Here is a 21147-nt window from a genome sequence, read left to right on the forward strand (position 1 = left end):
ATATTAACATCTTTCTTAAAGCTAATCGATAAATTGATTATGAAAAGCAAGTAAAATTCACTAAATTACTGTTGATGTACGTAAGTAAGTTAGCTAAAAGAAACAGCCAAATCGTCTCCTGTGAGATTTTGAGTCTGACATCGTCATGATTATTTCGTGCAGTCCGGGATTTTACTAAGGTCGCTGTGTAGTAGTTACCCCATCTAATATTGTTGGTTATGTGCAGATACCCGATGGGCGTGGTCATAATGACACGAGGTAGCGTAGCTCCCGAGTGTCATTATGACCACGCCCATCGGGTATCTGTACATAATCAACAATATTATATGTGGTAAGTTACTTTTACCATAGTTTACGATTATTCATTATATCTTATTATTATCGTTATATCGGGAGTACACTTGCCTCTAAACAATACGGTGCAAATACGCTGAATTTCCAGAATGACTTTCTATCCCTGACAAAGATTAATGATTCTTCATTTTAAAAAAAAAATTCATAGCCATAATGAAGAGATCGACTTCTCATTGTTATATTTTTATTTCATATTCATTCATTCTCCGACTTATAGCTCGATATTTGCTTCAAAGAATTAAACTTATTAACACAATTTCATATACATGTACGAACCCTAAATTGTGCAATGCATCTGTTTAAACAATTGAAATTAAATTTAAATTGATGAAGGTAATAAGTTTTTTAAAATCGTATTTGATACTCCATAGAACAAAATCAGTCAATAAGCAAAAAAAAAAAAAATTATTTGAGAAATGGATGTCGCGAAACCGTGAATGGTAAATGTCAAATTCGATTGGCTACCGCTATTCACTCTGTCCACAACAAGTTTTCTATTCAAACGCTTTCCTATCACGTGATTGACTTTCTATAAAACCTTTAAACAGGATACCCGTATTTCATTTAACACGCGTTTCTCTACTTGTCCGAACACATGGAGATGAATATTAAAATAGAGTCTTTCTGACAAAGCCATTGCCGATCTTGTTTTGTCTTGAGCTAAAAATGGGATTTATTCGACGAACTAAGTTAGTCGAGTCATTATCCGTGTTGAGTTTTGGCAATTTTGATCTGGAGGAAGCTCTTACTGTGGAGTATTATGGACGAGCTAAAAAACAATTTTGTTGATGTTGTTTTTACTGAGATAGTGGGCGGAGTTAGAAAAAAAAGTGAGGGGTATGTACATATAACCCACACTTTTAACAATAGAAAACTCGCCAAGCTATGGTACAAAGGTTCAGACCAATCGATAAACAGGGCGTGTTAATTTCAGTCCTGTCACTTTCAGCCGCTGTAGATTTCGACCAATCGATAAAAAGGGTGTGTATATTTCAGTCTGGCTGTTTCTATAGAGCTATGAATTAACTATAATAATATAACTATATTTCCGTAAGAAATAGAGGGAATAATACTTGGGAGATGTAAATATGTTTATAAATACACTATTTGGTCATTTACTCCTAAAGCATATCAAAGGATTTTTTCTGTACTTTATTGGCATTCCTACAAAATTAAAGCAATATCTGAAGAAAACTCGACTTCTTATTATATTATCTCTTTCACTTAAACGAATATATTATTTACTATTACAACAAACACATGTTTTGTTGGAAGAAGCGCTAAACATGTAATAAAGAAAAATGCTCTTTATCACAATCAAAAACATCAACATTCGTCTACAATTCTTTTGTGATGCTTTGAATACATGTACTATATATATGTAGTATATATCACTGAAAAATGAATTGTCACTGGGTGAGGGTGGGTTTGGGTAATGTAAATGCGGCAAAAATGCCTTTGAGTGAGGAAATTTATTAAAATCGTGCTCGACTTGAATACCTGTTCGACAGGTTGTTGATATAAATAGTAACCAATAGCTTTAAAGCTATACACGCTATAATTTGCGTCAATTTTGAATGACAGTGAAAACGCATGTGTTTGTCTACTTATAAAAGTTATCCGTAATCTGTAAATTACAAGGGTGAATTCCATCTCGTTACAAAGATATAGATTTTTAATTGTTTATTTTCCTGCCAGGAAAATATACCTTTTCATGAATATTGATGAAGGAAGAGCAAACCGACCTCATTGCGCATGTCCGCGGAGAACTAGGTGGTCGTTATTGGTTGCCTAATTAAATATCCAACTTGATTTTTAATATGCTTAACAGTTGTTAATTTGAAATACCTACATGTATAATGAGTAAAATACGCTTGCCATTCACGATACCCTTACTTCTGCATTAACACTTATAGGATCTATTAATAGCACATAGGGGAAAAACACAGGTCTACGTCATTTCTTTAAAGGAAGTATCTACTCACAGGCTTGTATTTTTTTCTTTTGTTTGTACTCGTATATCGGACAAATTTATGCTTTACTGAAAATATCCTTTCCTTTGTGAAACTATCACAATTATAAAGATGTTGACCCTTCACCAGTTTTGGTATGATAGGCTAAATTTAGCTGTCGATATCACGTGATAGATTGATATTCACGAGGAGGCATTACTTTCCTGGCAGGAAAATAAATATTTTTTATTGTTTAATATTTGATATATTTGTTACGTGATCGAATTGAGCATTATAATTAACAGAATAAAGGTAACTTTTATTAGAAATCAAACACATACATTTTCCCCTTTTTCCCCTTTATTCAAAATTGACGCAAATTATAGCGTGTATAGCTTTAAATTTTGATATATGACCATAATAAAGAACATGTGTTCTAAAACATATGGTAAATTGATGAAGTTTAGAAAACAATATTCCTACTTTAATTCCTGTACGAAAGTGAACTAGCCGTAGCAATCTTAAATAAATCAATTTCATTGTTCCCGTAGGATTTTAGGAAATTTCAACAGGATTTTTTTTTACAGTCGACAGTGACATGATTCAACCCTTTGTAATTTTATTTGCTCATACGGTAGAATATCTATTTCCAAAGGGATTTGATATCTCATTCAGTGACATTCACTTGTCGAGACACAATAAACATTTTGTTAAAAGGCAATGTGCCTGTCTATGAATGTGCAATTTTTTTTTGAACTACATTGTACTTTTTGAATATTCTTTCAAAATACGATCAAGATATGTTTTTTTTTCTCTCTTTATAGTTCAACGTTTATCAAAATTCACTTGTACCTCTAATAAATTACTGTTGGGTTCTTTATATGGTAGCTTTTTCTTTATTTTTCAGGATTTTTTATATCAGTAACCAACCAAAGTCACCGTGAGGAAATCACAAAGGGACGACAGATACTTCCAAAATGAGGAAGTAATTTTAACGAATGCCTTATTTACGAACGTTTATTTTATTCGTTTCTTCATTGTTTCACAAGCATGCAAATTTTGCGAACACATGTCATTAGATATTATGTAGAGAATGTTCTATCGTTAAAATGACAGTAAGGTAAGCGTGGTCACGGTAAGATTATTCTTTCTAACATGCCATAGGCATTGTCTTTTCATCTACTTATTTTCATTAATTGTTAATCGGTTTCCTTGATATAAAACAGACGAAAAAAATACTCTGTGGATGAAAATATAGCATGATGACATACTAATCGATTGGTTTGAAAATCCACCCACTGTCAAGATGATCAATCTATGGAAGGGGGGGGGGGGTACCTGTGTTCTTTTTGTATGGAAAAGTGCATTTAATTGCAGAAAAATTGAATTCCACGTGTAGAAAGTCTGAGAATAGTTAACTGTAGCCATGGCAAATGTTGATTGACTTTTTAGTGATTGTTGGGATTAACCTGGTCAGGGACGTATATACTAAGCATAGTATATATAGTATATACGTCCCTGACCTATCTTTGACCTATCCTACCTGTCTATCTTTGTTTTGTTTTGTTTTTTCTCAAGAAATATATCGTATTACAATAATTTGTGATTTAAAAAGTCATATTATTTCAATAATTTATTTGTAACAAAACTACTGGAAAACATATCTATATAATATTTAACATAAATTATACAATATGAAACACGTAATATATACACATATAAATAAACATGTTGATTTGTACATTAACATTCTTTTTTTTCTGAAGTTGTAAACGGACGGATTTAAGAAGAAAAATCTACATAATAAAGGTAATAACAATTTTAAATGCTGGGACCATGTTCTTATATGATACGATGACTGTCACTAGAACGTAACAAATTGTAGGACCTCCTTAATTTGCAAAGATATACACATGACAAATAAGACAAATATAACATCCTAATGATATGCATTACTATCAGTTTTCATATTTGAATTGTTAATGCATTAAAATTCAATTCTTACTACAGATGCATTAATTAAAAAGTCAGTCAAAATGCATATAAATCTAACAATATGGACAAAAATGTTGCTCTAGCTTTAATGGTTAATAAAAGAAGGAAATGAAAAACAAGAGTCATGTCGATGAGTAAATAAAAATATTTCAATAAATATTCGCTATGTTTTATGAAATATTAGGAACTATAATAAATATGTTTTCATGAACAAATGATGAGCAACCTGCAAAAAGGATGCTCCCCACCCCCACCCCCAACGACCCAAACTGCACAATAATTTATCGTTCGTTGTTATTAAAAATTTAAAATTTGATATTGAAAATAGCGTTATTCCAGCAAAGTGACAAGTTTACGCGTTGTCTTTATCCTTTTCTTGCGATGTCTTCGGAATTTCGGAAACTTCCGATTGAGCGGGGGCAATCATGTTCTTTTTCGGAACATGCGACTGGGAGATCCACGTCATGTCCTCTTTCTTGACCTTAAACCCGAGCAATCTTCTAAGAGTTGTTCGAAATCGAGTAGCAGACGACGAAGAAACGTACAGAAAGAAATTGATAGCGAAGTTGAATTGATAGAAAAAGAAAAAGAACGCCCTAGACCACTTCAGTTTTATCTTCGTGGTCATGAAATGAACATAATTCGGATCCGTGGTTCCGACTTTCTCCGTGTTATTCCAAATGAGCTCTGTCGTCTGAATCAAACCCAGAGGAAGGATAAGTATGACGTAGGCAGAAGATACGGCCAACAATAGCTTCGTTGCCTTCTCGTCGGACTTGGACATGGCATTAGCATTGGAAGTCATCTCTTTTCTTTTCTTTTGATTCTTTTTTATTTCAAGGATGATCATGGTGTTGAAGCTTACGATGATGAATGTTGGCAGCCAGGTGTTGAAGGCTACGTAGAAGTAGATAATTTCTGGGAAAATCGCTCGCCGGGTCTTGCATGCCTTGTATCCGAAAACGGAATCGCCTTCGAAACCGGAAACGGCAATTTTATGCAGGGAGAAAATGAAAACAGAGACCGAGACCCCGATAATCGTATAAAGCGCTCTCTGTGGAGTAAGATTTTTAGCCTTTAATGGAAATTTTACCATAATGAAGCGCTCGACGGTAAACGCAACAATCAGCCATACCGAGAGCAGATTGAACAACTCAACAATGACGCCATGGAAAGTACAGAGGCCTTCCGATTGTTGGAAATCTTTATTGACGGTGTTCGGGTTTTGTCCGCGGAGAACTCCGATCATGAAATTCAAAGTCAGAGAGAGGCAATCGTAGACGGCTAAAACAGACAGATACATGTTGGTTGTGGATTTTCTCATGTGTTTCCGAGTTAACACGATAAAAGATATCGCATTAAAGATCAGACCCAAAGCCACTATGATGGAGGTTCCATAAGACAGCAGCCCTCTGACTAGTTCCACAAACGGGAGAATGTCAATCCAAAATACCCGCAATGCGCATGGCCATTTTAACTCGTCGTCTGCTGTGATGTTTTTTCCCGCCAAATCTTCTATCTGACTGTAGCTTACTGGGCAAGACGAACTCATGGTTTCCTGCCAAAAAAAGTAGATTTATTAACAACAACACATAAAGTAGATGGAACTAACACGATATTCCACTTCTTAGGCAAGAGATGGAATTCCATTAAGTTATTTTATTACTATTCGCCATTTGATTACCCTAGTTGAGCACGTCTAGGAAACCCAGATACCTTCTTATGAAGTTAAAAATTTGACAGCTCAGAGACCAATCACCAAGACCAAAACTTCATTTAAAGATATTATGACTCGAAATTACATGTAGTAAGGGGCGTTGCATATGCATGTTATATGTTAACAAAGCTTATAGATGATAGAATTTTGCAGCGCTGCTTTGAAACAATGAGAGATAACTCCATGTGAGCAGAAACAAAATGAAAAGCAGAAATATAGAGATATGATTGTTTCAAACATTGTATTAACCAATGGACAGTTTTAAAAATACGTATGTTGTTTTTTTTTACTTCGATAGTATAGATCAACTCACTTTCCCGCTACATGCGGCATTACACTGGAAAAAAGTCTTTATTGTCAAACCTGCAATCTGTACACTGTATATTGACTTTTTTTTTCATATAAACAAAATAAACAATGTACCGGTGTATCACAATTTAGGTTCCGCTTTTTGATCACATTCCTCTGACTGCGTTTTAATTAAGCATTGAAAGAAATCGCCATGAACCGAGGGATCTATTTCTTTGATGGCGTTTGTCCAAATTTCTTAAGACAACACACATCATCCGGATCTGATTTACGAATCAAGAATTCTAAATCTTGTACTGCTACATCAATTCTAATTATGACAGATTTCACGAGCCAAGGAACACAGGGAGATTTTATGCACACAAAAATATAACGGACATTAGTAAGATATAGATTTTCTCATAATTATAGAGAAAAAAGTTAACTCCAGAATTTGATTGAATATTTTAAATAACTCTATGATATTTGGCATTTTTGAACGGATTTTATCTAAAATAAAGGTTTTCTTTTGTCTCAGATAAAATTAAATTTGAAATTCCATAATTTTGGATCGATTCATCTTATAGACTTGTTTTTTTCATCCAGAATATGGTAATTAAATATTGTTGCACTTTACCGTTGTTTTCTCAAAAAAGGGTGTCACTTTGTTGGTAATTTTTTTTTGTTCGTACCATCAAAGACAAGTTAATTAAATGCATTTATAGAGACTAACTTTTTTAACGTAACCTCTGATGTATGAGAGAAAAATACATCAACTGCAGTAAAAATGGGTTTGTGGGAAGAACTGAGAGCATCTTGCATATGAAACATTTGATAGAAAGGCGTAGACTTCCGTTTCCAATCACTTTGTTCATTACCTGCATGCGTGTATTGTATTCGACTACATTTAATATGTAGTGAACTCGATTGTTACTGTTTCATATGTGCAATCACTTTCATTGAAAACGAATTTAACCAACTACAAAAGGGCTTATAGAAACCATTTACCGATTTTTTGTAATAACAGACAAATAAGTACCAAAAATAGAAATATATTTATAGGTGTCAAAATCAAATAGCTACCACTAAGTGTTTTGGAATGTCAATTTTTCTTGAACGATTTCCTTTTTTATTGAAATTAAAGAAACAGATTACACCATTTCTATATAAGAATACATCGCTAAAGATCTAAGAAGATTTAAAAAGAAGCATACGGCCTAAAAATGGAAAAGAGATTTTTTCCGCGGTTGTTATTCGTAAAAAGAAATATACGTGTAAACAGTAAATGGTAAAGCAAAAAAAAAACCTACTTTTTTTGTCAATGCTTATTTCGTTGATAACCATTACAATATGAGAATTCATTACTTCTATAAAAGTTTTGCAGCGGTACATTAATATTATTACAGCTACAATAAATTTATTTCGTTCTTTGTAATGGAAAAAAGTGGCAGAAGTTAAAACGACGTTTCAGCCAAACAAGAACCCTACAAATGGCACCATTGGCGTCTTTCTTTGATCAATGGCTTTTTTTTTCTGTATGGGCGAAGACGTGCTTTGAAAGTATCTGGACAGCCTATCTTCAATAATACTCGTATGTACAGATTATATATAGGATTTTTATTTTTTTATTTTTTTTGTAAAATGCAGTATGCCATAAAATCCGCACATTTTCAATGTTGTCACAGATTTTCATGAATTTCAGCACGCTTTAAAATGTATCCCAATTTTTTTTTTCATTTTTAAGGAGATAATTGGCAATTAAATGGAGGACATGGGCTTTTAAACATAGTATAATTTATTTATCTGATATACCTGGGAAGATAATTTGAGCAGCGCAAAGTAATATAAAAATTGATAAGACATTTAATGCGCAACGTTATTTTTATGGATGTTACAATCTTCGGTACATTCTTCAAAGCCGTTTATTAATTCATTCCTTTAGTATCAAAACAGATATGTTTGAAGATACGCTGTATGGTTCTTTTTATCAGCGTTTCCAACTAGAATAATTGTTTTTAAGGCTTTTCGGGCGGTGCACTTTTTCTCCTTTGAGACTGGTAGAAAATTTTACGATATGAAAACTTATTTATTACGAATTCATTGGTTTGGAAAGCGAGTTAGCGCATGGGATATATAGTAATATAATTATGATTTAATAATTCTACGAGAGTTTAAATTAAATGAAGAGAAGAAGGTATCGAACACTCTCAACAATGAAATCGACACTCTATTTTATAAAGCAACTTATTAAAAGCAACTTATTAAATGCATCACTTCGTATTTATGATTGGTAAAAAAAATATTTTCTGCGTGTATTGATGAAAAATGTCTCGGTTTTAATGTCTAAATCGCTTTGCACAAGAAGTTTAAGTTGAAATATCAAACCCTGTTGAAAAAAAAACTTAAAAGAAAGAAGATGATGAAGAAAGAAGACCTATCAAATAACAAAGAAATGCGTTTTCTCTTTGTAAGATATTAACAATATCGACATTCTAACACCGTAAAAATAAATTTCATTATGATTTTGACCAATATCTTTATATAACCTTCAGCTATTAGAAGTTTCATCTCCAGAATAAAGAGCGAGATATCCATTTTAACAAACGATATATCAAGCGTTGTGAATGCTATAATGCAGTTCAAGGTTATACCAAATGACGACATAGTTTTTTATAAACCCATATTATACAGAATAATAGATAACTATTTCGTATTTATACAAACACTACCCCTCCCTCACCCCCCCCCCCAAAAAAAACTATATATAGATAAATAAACGTTGAGGAGGGTGTGTGGTCTACACATTACACTTAAGTTGTTCATTAAAATTTTAAATATGATTATTTTTGGAATAAAATGTTATTTAGGGAAGAAGAAATCCAAATATTATATAAAACCGTTAAATGAGAGCATTTTCCCCTTATTTTGATATAGAACCATTTCTCTAGAGGAGGTACATACAGCTTTTTCAATAGCCACGGCCATCCAGCAATGTTGAATTGTCGCTCACAATATCTATGAGATAAGTCTTATTTCTAAATTCGTGAGTTCTTGGAAACATATCGTTTCGTTACGTAGGACATACGATACAAGTAATTCCTAGGTCTTATTCAAGATAAAAAAGAAAATTTGAAATAAAACTCCAAACTTTCAAAACCTCACATCAATCTGTTTGAAAGAAAAAAAATCATATTATATTACTAAACCAAAATTAGATTTTTATTACACTATCCAACCCACACATACACAAAAAAAAAGAAAACTTCTACCCACGTTTGAGGAGTTCAGAAAAAAATCTACCCGGAAGTTATACCTCCATTACGAGGCAAGACCATTCAATGCAGACCTGAGCATTGAAATCTCGATAGAAAGACAATTAATGGGCAATTTGTCGATATTATCAGATGGGATAAAAGAAGAGCTGCTATCTGGTTAAATATCAATGGCCTTCGTCTGTATCTGCAAATTCGTACGCGGAAATCATTTTATCTGAGATCTGTGACATGAATTAATAATTTTTTTTCATTAATAAAACAACAGAATTTTGTTAAAACTGTTGGCTAATGCTCTCAAATAATGAAAAATGTTCTGAATTAGGATACTGTAGTAATTGTAACTTGGTACGCGTGTTTCATTAGGAGAAATTGTTACAGATGAATTTATAATTATTTTTCTAAATGCCTCGTAATGTACACTTGTGACTGCGATATTGAGAATAAAACAAATAAGCTGAAACATTCACTGTATACATATTTGCAATTAATGACTATAGCAAAATAATTTTTAAAAAAAATTAAAATAAAGGATTTTAAGAAATGGTTTAAAAGGTATGCGGGAAAAATCATAAGTGTACACGTACATACAACCATAAGCATCGCAGAAAACAGTCTATAAAACGAATTTCATGCATTTTACTGCAGGAAAACAAATCTGCAATATGGCAACAGGAACTAGGGGAAAATGGAAGGTTATTACATATCTATCATTGTATAAATGCAGGTAAAATGAAATATACAAAAGAATAATTGTAACAGACTACAGGTAAGAGATGCGTTAGACTTACCTGCTACGCCGAACATTTACATGGAATATCCGATGTCAGAGCTTTGCGTCTACAGCTATATATTCCCGACTCCTAACACGTGGATATTCTCAGTCAGCGTAAAGGATCAGCCCCGAAACTCCGACGTCACGACACACGCTTACTGCAATTAGACGCCACAAGTGTTCCATATCGATACGGCAGAAATTAATCAAGAAAATCATGATCCGTTGGTAATGAAGTTGAATAATTACGAATGATTAGAGACTATAACCATAATCCCAGATACTATACATCTGTATATTATGGCTAAGAAAGTTCACCTGGCCAATATCATACCCCAATCGATGTTAACTTTCCAAGACAAGGCACCTGCGCAAACATAACAGTCCATTGCGCAAAAAAAAAAAACATCACTAACAAGATAAAAAGAGTAGCTTGATGATGTATTTTTGCCATCGCGGGGATTTGCATTTTATCAGTATCCTTATTATTACAATAAAACTCCAGTGGTCAACTCATAATGCCTGGAAAAGCTTTAGGGGTTGACTTCATAAATCAGCTACTACCTTTGTACAAGGCAGTGACGTAGTTACATGTACATTGAAGCGCTGTAAGCACTTGCTTACATTTTTTTTCTTCTGACTCTCAATTTTTTAAACCATTGTTTTTTTTTATTGTAAATCCCGACAACATTTTTCGTTTTTGCCGAAACTCATCCTGAAGCAACCCGAACTTGTTCTTTTTTAAAATCTGTTTATCAAAGTATCTACCGAGTCGTAAGTTCAAGATTTTCATCTATATAGTGCGAATTAACAAAGAAAATGGGGGAACAAGATAGCGCAAATGCCCATTTGGTTTTGTCTTAAAAAACAATTTCAAATTAATTTTTTTCCAACTAGATGATGTTTTATTACAAGTTTAAAAAAGCACGATTTCTAACTATATTCAGTTTTGAATATTTTAACAATAGATAAGAAAAAAAAATAAATTCTAAAGTTTTGGTGGTATCGAACCCACAACCTAAAAACCCTAGCTCTATAATCTTACCTCATTCTGGTGCTCTAACCACTGAGCCATTTCAGTCACAACAAACATTATTGTTATATGCTAAATGCAACTTCAACCACGACGGACGAAGTATTTCTCGAAAACGTTCAATGGTTGGGATACAAAATGACATTTTTAAAGTATAGTGGGTCATATCTCCACGTTTTTGTTAATTGAAATCGGTTTGACTTCCTTTAAACCTCATATAGTCTATGACAAAAATATGGAGCCCAGACCCACTCTATAATAGAAAAGCATTGAATTTCTAAAAATGACACTATTTGGAGGTTTTGACACGCACACGCCAGTTTAAATCAACCTATTCTAAATATTTAACATATTTAAGGTTATAAATCGATGTTATGGTAAATATACATTGTTTTCAATAATTGAGAAAGAAATTATGAGATTTGCTCATATTTTAATTTTATAGTATCTTATCTATCCTCATATGGGCAGTTTACACGCCTTATTCACCCATCTTCTTTGCTTTTCATCACTTGTTTAGACTCAGCGCTTTCATCCGTATCAAAATAAAAGGAGGAAACACTGCTTTTTAGAGCACAGTTTGGTAAAGGGGTATAAAATTGCTTGAAAAATAAAGCAACAGTTATTACTTATTCAAAAACCTCTTTTCAAAGGTCCCACTTTCATCTTGTTGTCAATCATAAGCACTGCTACTTCATATAAAAACTTTTTGGGGTTTTTTTTTCAGAAATATTTATCTTGATTCTTTGGTATCTATTGAAGTGTGTTTTCTTTTTCAATAACTTTTATCTTTTGATCTAAGATACTCTGTAGACAGACATATTTAAAAAAAAATACCCTTAAAAAAACCAAGTCTGGCATGCCGCCATGATCCTATCTCTAATAGAGCTTGTTCTGTTAGTACAATTACATCATGGCTGAAGTATTTAAACTAATACTAGGTTAAAATCAAAATTACCGCCGCCGTATAGAAAAAAAATGTGCTCAGCCGCCACCAGACTCCATAAATGCCTACAGATGTTATATCCTTAGCTTCGTCACTGCTCAGAGATGGCCAGAGACGACAGTGAAAGAACTAATGAACAAACGAACAAGCCCCTATGATGATTTACTTCGTAGGAATTTTTTTTTGTTATCTCTCTTCTCTTTATTGCCTTTGAATGGTATAGGACGAAATAAAATATTCTTCATATTACAAATTAAGCATTCGATTTTTCACTACAGATAATATGCAACATAATAAAAGCAATATAGCGAATCGTCATTATATTATTACCCCCTATATGTCATCCATTTTGTAGTAAAATGAATGCGATTGGCGTTTTTTATTTCCATGAAACATGGCTGATTTAGAGGTCAAGCTAAGTTTAGCGGACTTGATCAATTTTTCAAGGTTTTAAAGATTGCAGCTAAAATGGTTCCGTTGGCGATTGATAGGCGAGTCTTTCGTGCTACATAATCAGAAAAATGTTTCAGACTTTCAAACTCCAAGTGGAATGAAAAATGGAAAGTGGACACGGAAGACGTTTTTCAGACTTTCAACCTACTCAAATAAGATCTATTCGTCAACGTAACGTTACGCTTCCCTTCCTTCCATTTTAATAAGTTTTTAAAAATTCTTGGGTTTTTAAAAGATTTGTTTGATATGGAATGAAAGCATTTAATTATTACGTTTAGAAATTGGATTTTCTTTCCGCTGACCATTTTGCAAGAAACTTGAGAAGAAAACGATGCTTTTAAAAATACGCTTTTTAAAGGGACTTGGACACAATTTGAGCTCAAAATTGAAAGAAGATGAGGGAATAAGATGGTGCAAATGCCCATTTGGTTTAGTAGTGAAATACAATTTTGAATTTAATTTTTCTCAATTAAATCTATTTAAATATATCATAAAACAAGTTTGCAAAAGCACAATTTCTAACTATATTCAGTTTTTAATATATTTAACAAAGATAAGAAAAACATTTCTTGAAATTTTGGTGGTATCGAACTCATAACATGAAAACCCCAGATATATAAGGTTAGCTTATATCAGGTACTCTTTATTTTATCTTTTATTTATGTCAGGTACTCTAACCACTGAGCCATTTCAGACACAACAAAGTAGGCTGTTTAAATATTATGTGTGACTTTGACAACGAATTTACTGAGGTATAATTTTTTCAGAACGTTCAATTGTTGGTATACAAAATGATATTTTTAATTTATAGTGGGTCATCTCTCCACGTTTTTGTTGATTGAAATCTGTTTGTTTTCCAATAGACCTTATTTAGACTATGAAAAAATATGGAGCACAGACTCACTCTATAATAGAAAATGCATTGAAGTTCTAAAAAATGACAGTACTTGCAGGTTTTGATACGTATACACCTGTTTGAGTCAACATATTCCAAGTATTGAACATTTTTTTAGGTTAAAAATCAATTATATGTTAAATATAAATGTTTTAAATGATTTTTTTTTTTTAAATGTCAGATTTATTGATATTTTACTTTTTCAGTAGCTTGTCCGACCGGCAATGTACACGCCTTGTCCATCCATCTTCTTATATTATTCCAATTTAAATTTTTAGAATGGTTAATATCGGTACCTTTAATGCTTTGTCAAAATTTGAAAGCCAAATATTGAGTTATAAGCAAGATACAGAGTTTGAAAATCTTTGTTTTGTTAACAAAGCCCAAGCTTTGTTATGGTTTACATAAGTGTTTTATTGGTATAAGTCTCAAGCAAATGTTGCTTTTTTCTGTTTATCATATTGTCTATGAACACATTCAACCAGTTTTACCGTGTTTGCCACGACTCGTTCGGTCAAAAAATGGTAATTCCATACTTTACATTATTTGTAAACAAATATAAACTCGAGCTTTGTTTACATAACAATGATTTCTTTCCTCTGTATCTCTCTTAAAACTTGACTTTTAACATTCAATGGTCAGTCATTCAAAATGAGCAAGTAAACCATTTTCCCCAAAAAGAAAGAAAAAGAAAATTTTGATCTAAAATCGTGTCCAGGTCCCTTCAAACAGATTAATTAAAAGTTTTCAGTAAAGGTAACAATTTTATATATACATGTATATTCATGTTACAAGGATACAATTTTTAAAACAAAATTTCAAAATATGATTTCAATTGTATTTTTTTGATAACTCTCAAAATTTAGTACTAAAAAAACCCAATCTATACCTGGGAAATGTAACGGAAAAAACTGTACGAGTTGAATTATGACAGGAATACTGATGGCATCGTCGGATATCTAAGACAGATTTTGCAGCATAACTGAGAGCAATCTTATGAAAAATGACTGAAAAAATGAAATCCAATATTGATCAAAATGTGATATAATTGTAAAATTATTGCGAATCCACGATAAGTCTTGGTTAAAATGGTCTTTTAAGGAAGTCGTGAGTAGAGTTCCGTTTGATTGTCTTTGAACTAGCAGAGGATTCAAAATCCTCACGTTCATCGTGTGTCTATGAAAGTGTACATCTGCATAAATGCTATCGAATTCTTGTGTAAAGATACATGTAAATCTTATACACATTTAGACGATACCATTCTAACAACGTACACATCTCTGAGTAAGATAAAAACTATAAATTAAAAAGGATAACGTTCTTGTCAAGTTTATACAGAACATCTCTATTTTGTAGAATGATAATTGGTAGGAATCGAGGCAATGAATTAAACATTTAATATTCATCAGAAGTGTAGCAAAGTTTAGAGACAAATAACTAAAGATAAAGCATGTTCTATGGACCTAGAGTTGGTGAAACGTCTAATTATAAGAGGCATGATCAATATTTTTACTTAAATTTCTGTCAAAAATTTTACTCCAAATACGCCATATATACTAATACCTTTAAATTAATACTAGGATATATTAGTATATTGTAAAACAGGCTGCCGATGACGAAACATTAAATGACGATGAGAGTAGTGTCGATGACGTTTGCTATGATGAAAGTCGATGTTAATGTACGTTGTTGTTCAACTTACGAAATATAATGTAGAGCAATCTCATGTATGGGCATTTGTAACCATGGCAACATATCGCGTATTTATGGTTCTAATCATAAACCGTCTTTCTCAACAAAGCCGTTTATCATTTATATTCAGAAGCATGTTTTTATGAACATCGTTAATAAATATCGGAAAGGGAATTTACTCTTGATTAAAGATTGCTATAATGATACTTAATCTTCTTTCTTAACGATGCTTCCGGTAATCTGTGTCAGTGTTACACCCTAACAACCGGTCAACAGTAGCTACGTCCATTAAAGCCATTTTACATGTAGCAAGAATACGGACTTTTGGGATATGGTTTGTCAAACAGCAATAGTCGACTATTCTGATACCGACCGATTCTGTCATACCTGTACCTGTTAACCTTTCAAAGCTACTAAGTTTGAGAATCTCCCCCTTACCAAATCTGGCTGGATTTGGAAGATTTTCGATATTCCGTGGGATCCTTTTCTGTTTAATCGTGCAAATATATAGAAATAATCCGATTTTTTAAAAAAGATATATTTGGCAAGGATTTTAGCTTTGCAGCCATCACTCAGAGGGATGGACACTGACCCCCCCCCCTTTTTTTCATTGTATTTTTTAAGAATGTTTTGTCTCCAGATTTCAATGATATACTTCTCAAGAAATTCTTGAAACAAAAACATTGAGCGTTGATGAAGCCTCAGTAAGGGGATACCTTTTAAATAACAACATTCATTTAACCACAATTCTGGTCTGATCAAGTCCAGATCTCGATCATGAAATAAGATACAGGTAATGTCATCTCTTAACCTTGCTTCCTACTCAAATTAATCCTTAAAAACTTGTAGTCTAAATTTAAAAAAAAAAAAATGAATTTTAATCCCCTGAAACGAACGATTTATATGTAATCATTCAGACATACTCTGACAAATCTAATTAATTTTTCCTCTGATAAACCATATTCTTTAATCTTCCAGAAAAGTTTTCTTCTTTCATGATGTCCAGTTACCATAGAAAAAAGTCCAAACATGACAATAATCAGGTGTGAAACACCTCAGCGCCTAGTCTAACTTTAATGTCTTCATTAGAACTCCAGCTGAGCCCGAGCGGATCGTCAATGATCTTTGTTGTTTTTTATTTTATTAATATCCATTGCATTACGTGATTTTGTGCAGTTCTTTCGGAAAATACTGACGATGAAACGCCAAGTGCAATGGAAAATTGTCTCGATTTCAAAGCATCTAAAACAATGCAACAAAAAGAGTAAAAGTACAACACACTTTATACCTCAAAGTCAAGATAATTAGTAATTGTAAAAAAAAAAAAAGGGACGTACATATCAAAATTAGCAACTGCAAGTCGGTCGATTGAACAAAGATTTGTTTTTTTTTTCTTCAAAAAGCAAAGAAAAAAGTTCATTTGAATTTTAAAAATATATTAGCAGAACACTATTATAATAAAATCCATAGAAAAAGTAACTAAAAATCGACACAGCGCCAAAAATTTTTGCACTAGATTCGTTATAATCCGCAGAAAAATTTCTCTGAATTATGTACTAGTATCTAATAAATATTAACGACATTTTAGTTCGTATAGAGAAGTTCAGGTAAATCATTGCTCTGCTTGTACTCCTAATTAAAAAATATGAGAACAGTATATGCTACTTTTATTTGTTTTGAATATTGAGGACAAACACATAATAAATGGGAAAAAAATTGATGAAAAGATTATAAAGAAGCTGGGTAGCTTGAAGGTTTCAAAAGGTGCATAAAAGTAATGATTCTTTACAATATAAATCTGTTTGTGATGGTAATGGATTATAAAAAAGAAATGTCTGTTTAAACGGTGCAACATATCAAAAGCAAAATACCAAAAGAAGGCGTGTAAAATGCCCATACACGGTCGGACAGGTTACTGAAAAATTAAAGTATCCATAAATCTGATGATTTTTTATAAAATTATTTAAAACAATATATTATATATTTAAAGAATCATTGATTTTTTACCTATAGGTATGTTCAATACTTGGGATAAGTTGACTCAAACAGGCGTATATACGTATCAAAACCAGCAAATACTGTCATTTTTTAGAACTTCAATGCATATTCTTTTAAAGAGCTGGTCTGTGCTCCATATTCCGATTCCAATCAATAAAAACGTGGAGAGATGACCCACTATACATTAAAAATATCATTTTTATCCCAACAATTTAACGTTTTGAAAAAATGATACAAGTCCGGTAGTATGTGGCCAGTCACACATAATATTTTAAAAGCCCACTTTGCAGTACCTGGAATAAGCTAACCGTATATATTTAGGGTTTTTATGTTACCTGTTCGATACCACCAACATTTTCGACAATTTATTTTTTTCTTATTTTTTTTTGTTAAATATATTAAAAACTGGCTATAGTTAGGAATTTTGCTTTTGCAAACTTGTATTATGATATATTTGAATAGATTTAATTGGGGGAAAAAAATTCAAAATTGTATTTCACTACTAAACCGAATGGGCATTTGCGCCATCTTATTCCCCCATCTTCTTTGGAAAAGCTAGGCATGCGCAAAAAAAAAAAAAAGCTTTTCTTAAACTAGACTTTCCTTGACTCGATTTACCATTTCATTTTCTTCAAGTTGTACAATATAAGAACGAAATATGATATAATTTTTTGTTTAACATTTTAACCATTCGTCGGGCATTTTTCTGCAAATGTAGTTCAAATATTTCGATAACTATAATCATCAACTCATTTGAATTATAGTCTACTGTTTGCTTGATCCCTTGTCAGGTTTACCAGCTAGTAATCTTGACAAGGAATCAAACACACAGTAGACTATAATTCAAATGAGTTAATGACAAGACACTCGAGAATCAGAACAAAGTGATTAAATGCGATTTGATTTTCCCAAACAAGATACGGTCCTGCGCTTTAAATCTATAAACATATTTAAATATTTTCAAACTGTTTTCCTCTCATATTGGATTAAAAGTGTTTCTAGTATACTGTCGATTTTCTGTGAAACTGTGTCACGTGATAAATGTGTAGCTTGTAGAGGGTATATATTTTTCTAGTATGAGAAAAATACATAACGTCAGGTGCCTGTATATTAGAACTGTATCCTGTATTAGTAGTACTTAGATTTCTGAATGATTTTGCATATTTACATACCGGTATAATAGATTAGTGTAATGTAGATGCTTTTCCACAGCTTTTACATGAATACTGACATATGCATTCAAATATTGACAATACAGCAACGCTGTTTTGCGTTTAGAGTTTGGACATTTCTTAATTTCATTTTGCATGACCATTCGTGTATCTTTCGGACTATGAATCTGTAGATTTTAAAAAAGGTTTTCTTGCTTCTTCATCCTAACAGTGTCTACCTTCTGGATGTCACAGAATAGAGAAGCTTTAAAATAATTTCCGCGTTTTCGTGATTTTTTTTTTGGCAACACAATTCCCCCACCGAGCAACGGATTCCATGACCAACGGGTCATTTTCACAATTCATGTAATGATCGACTTTCTTTATCTTGCTCATTCTAACTATTCACTTAGTGTCCAAGTGAGAAGAAGATTTCTACACAATTTATGTATTTTCTCTATATGATTAATTGAAAATGGACCTGTCCTAACACCAGAACCCCTGCTCTTGCACTATGACATTCACAATTTTGGTAAGGCTTTCTTGCTCACAGACTTTCGTGGCAATGCGCTGATTTTGTTCGCTAGCTACATTTATATATATGGCTATGAATATGGAGGCTTGTATAGAAATATAATGCATTTTTACAATGTGAACGATAAAGGCCAACCCATATCACTATAGAAACATTCACACGAGAGTCATTAATTTCACAATTTTGGTAGAAGCGTCCGTGGTCATTCTATTCATGCACTCGGTCAACATTCTGGAAGTGGAGAATTCAAAATTTAAACAAATTGAACATCCCCGCCATAGAACCAGAACCACCAAATAATTAACTGAGAACCTGGGTCCATGAATTTCACAATTCTAGCAAAGACTGCCACTTAATAGCACATCGACTGTGTAAGAAGCTCCTGCAGAAAATGTTTTCAAACTGATGAATTTTTACCATCAACGTAGTTGAGAACATTTGTGTTTCACGTTCCCTAGTCTAAAAATTGCTGCACTCTAAACTTGGTCAAGATTGGCTGAACGACGCTGATATATTTTTTTCGTGATCTACAGACATACAAAAACAGACTGAAACTCATGTGTCATAAATAAATCTTACAAACAGAAAATGTTCAGCATATTGACGTTTCTTTAACGTCCACTTGCCTTTACGTTGATTAAATTGCATCTGGGGAAACTATTCTGGATCATCCATCCTCGAAGAAAACGGTTAAAAATTGCAGGTTTAAATTCGTTGCAAATTAATTTAAAACGTTTAAAAAGCCCAAATTACTATAGAATAAAATAAAGCTATATACATATTACCTTATATTCTCGAAACGAATGTATGTGTATACCGAAGCAAAATTCCTTTTTTTTTCTTTTGATTTTGGGGTCAAACGTACAAATGTATGATATTACAACTGAACATCATTAGCGACGTATGGACAGACGCGGTCATTGACCGAGTCTGAATATATATACGTGGTACAATTAATTATATAAACCTGTCCCCAGTCTTTGACAAATTGTTCAGCATCGCTATTTATACAAATAAATTACATAAATCCCCATAAAGAAGACAAAAGGCCATTGTTAACTCGAAACGTCAATTTTGTCCACATTCATATGGTTTATACATTTTTTTTATTATATCGGGCATGAGTTACTGGATGTTCGAAAATTGAGGGATGATCAAAGACGAAAAGGAAAACCGCCATAATGAGACCCCTCAAAAAAACCAAGAAAGGAATCAAATTGTGGACAAAAGAACAAATTAACAATACTAATTGACCCATATTATAACATATTATATGTGTACTCTATATGCATACGAAAGATTTCTCAAATGACTCGTTGATCAGATTATATCATCTCCCGAGCGCCTGTCTTTTTGTTCCAGGCGTTAAAAATACAACTATATTTAGTATTTCGTTTGGTTCGTTCGATGAATTAGAACCATTTTAAAAAGAGCTTGGACTTTTGGTAGTTGTGTCAAACAGCAATGTGACGTAGGACTGTCTATTTCATTGCTGGCCACTCGGCAAAAGCTCATTGAAATCAACACGATTTGTTTGACTTTTGAGCTAAGATTACGCAATCGGTGCATATTTCACTTGAATCCGGCGTCATTTTTAACTTGTTTTGACGCAAGAAATAGATAGTATACGTCCTACCAAAAGTCCAAGGCCTTGTTAAAATGGTTCTATCTCGCTCACCATGAATACTAGTAATACAAGACAATCTGCTTTTCCCAAACATTGCAAAGTATGATATATACCTGTCGGCAGTGCCATTCAAAAAATAAACGTCGAAATATGGTATAATAGGGAAATGTTAATAAATATATTCCATACCTGTAGCATGGCGAGTGTTTCCGAAAGGCTGGTGGTATAACAAATGATGCCAATGATTCAAACTTTACAGAGTAACACATGTTCTAAGCCAGACAGGGCAACTTGCATGTTAATTACTTGTAACTGATTTACATGTACAAAGTAATTGTGGGACTTGCAGGCTTATTTCAAGGATTCAAGCTCTCACAAATTTATAATTGATTTGATTTATTTGGTCTCCTGGTGAAAAAGAGAATTAGAATTTCAATAATTTTTGGAATCTGGTTTATATCATA

The 21147-nt window shown here is 32.7% G+C and overlaps 1 protein-coding gene across 2 annotated transcripts; it reads right to left on the reverse strand.

Moving 5' to 3' along the window:
- Positions 1-4010: 4010 nt before the first annotated feature.
- LOC105340548 (G-protein coupled receptor 35) lies at positions 4011-20888 on the reverse strand. Of its 2 annotated transcripts, XM_011446672.4 has the most exons (3): positions 20873-20888; positions 10370-10511; positions 4012-5859 (listed from the first exon to the last, which is right to left on the reverse strand). In XM_011446672.4, the coding sequence occupies exon 3, from the start codon at positions 5851-5853 to the stop codon at positions 4654-4656; it is 1200 nt and encodes a 399-aa protein (XP_011444974.3). In that variant the 5' UTR covers positions 5854-5859; positions 10370-10511; positions 20873-20888; the 3' UTR covers positions 4012-4653. The 2 variants fall into 2 exon arrangements, with proteins under 2 accessions (XP_065923118.1, XP_011444974.3); XM_066067046.1 differs by lacking the exons at positions 10370-10511; positions 20873-20888 and adding an exon at positions 5986-6086 and having other exon boundaries at positions 4011-5859.
- Positions 20889-21147: the final 259 nt, after the last annotated feature.

This window comes from Magallana gigas, chromosome 7, assembly GCF_963853765.1.
Source record: "Magallana gigas chromosome 7, xbMagGiga1.1, whole genome shotgun sequence".
In the NCBI taxonomy this organism is placed as follows: Eukaryota; Metazoa; Mollusca; class Bivalvia; order Ostreida; family Ostreidae; genus Magallana; species Magallana gigas.

Coding starts and splice junctions, on each gene's coding strand:
- LOC105340548 (XM_066067046.1), bottom strand. CDS start 5,853: ATGAGTTCGTCTTGCCCAGTAAGCTACAGTCAGATAGAAGATTTGGCG.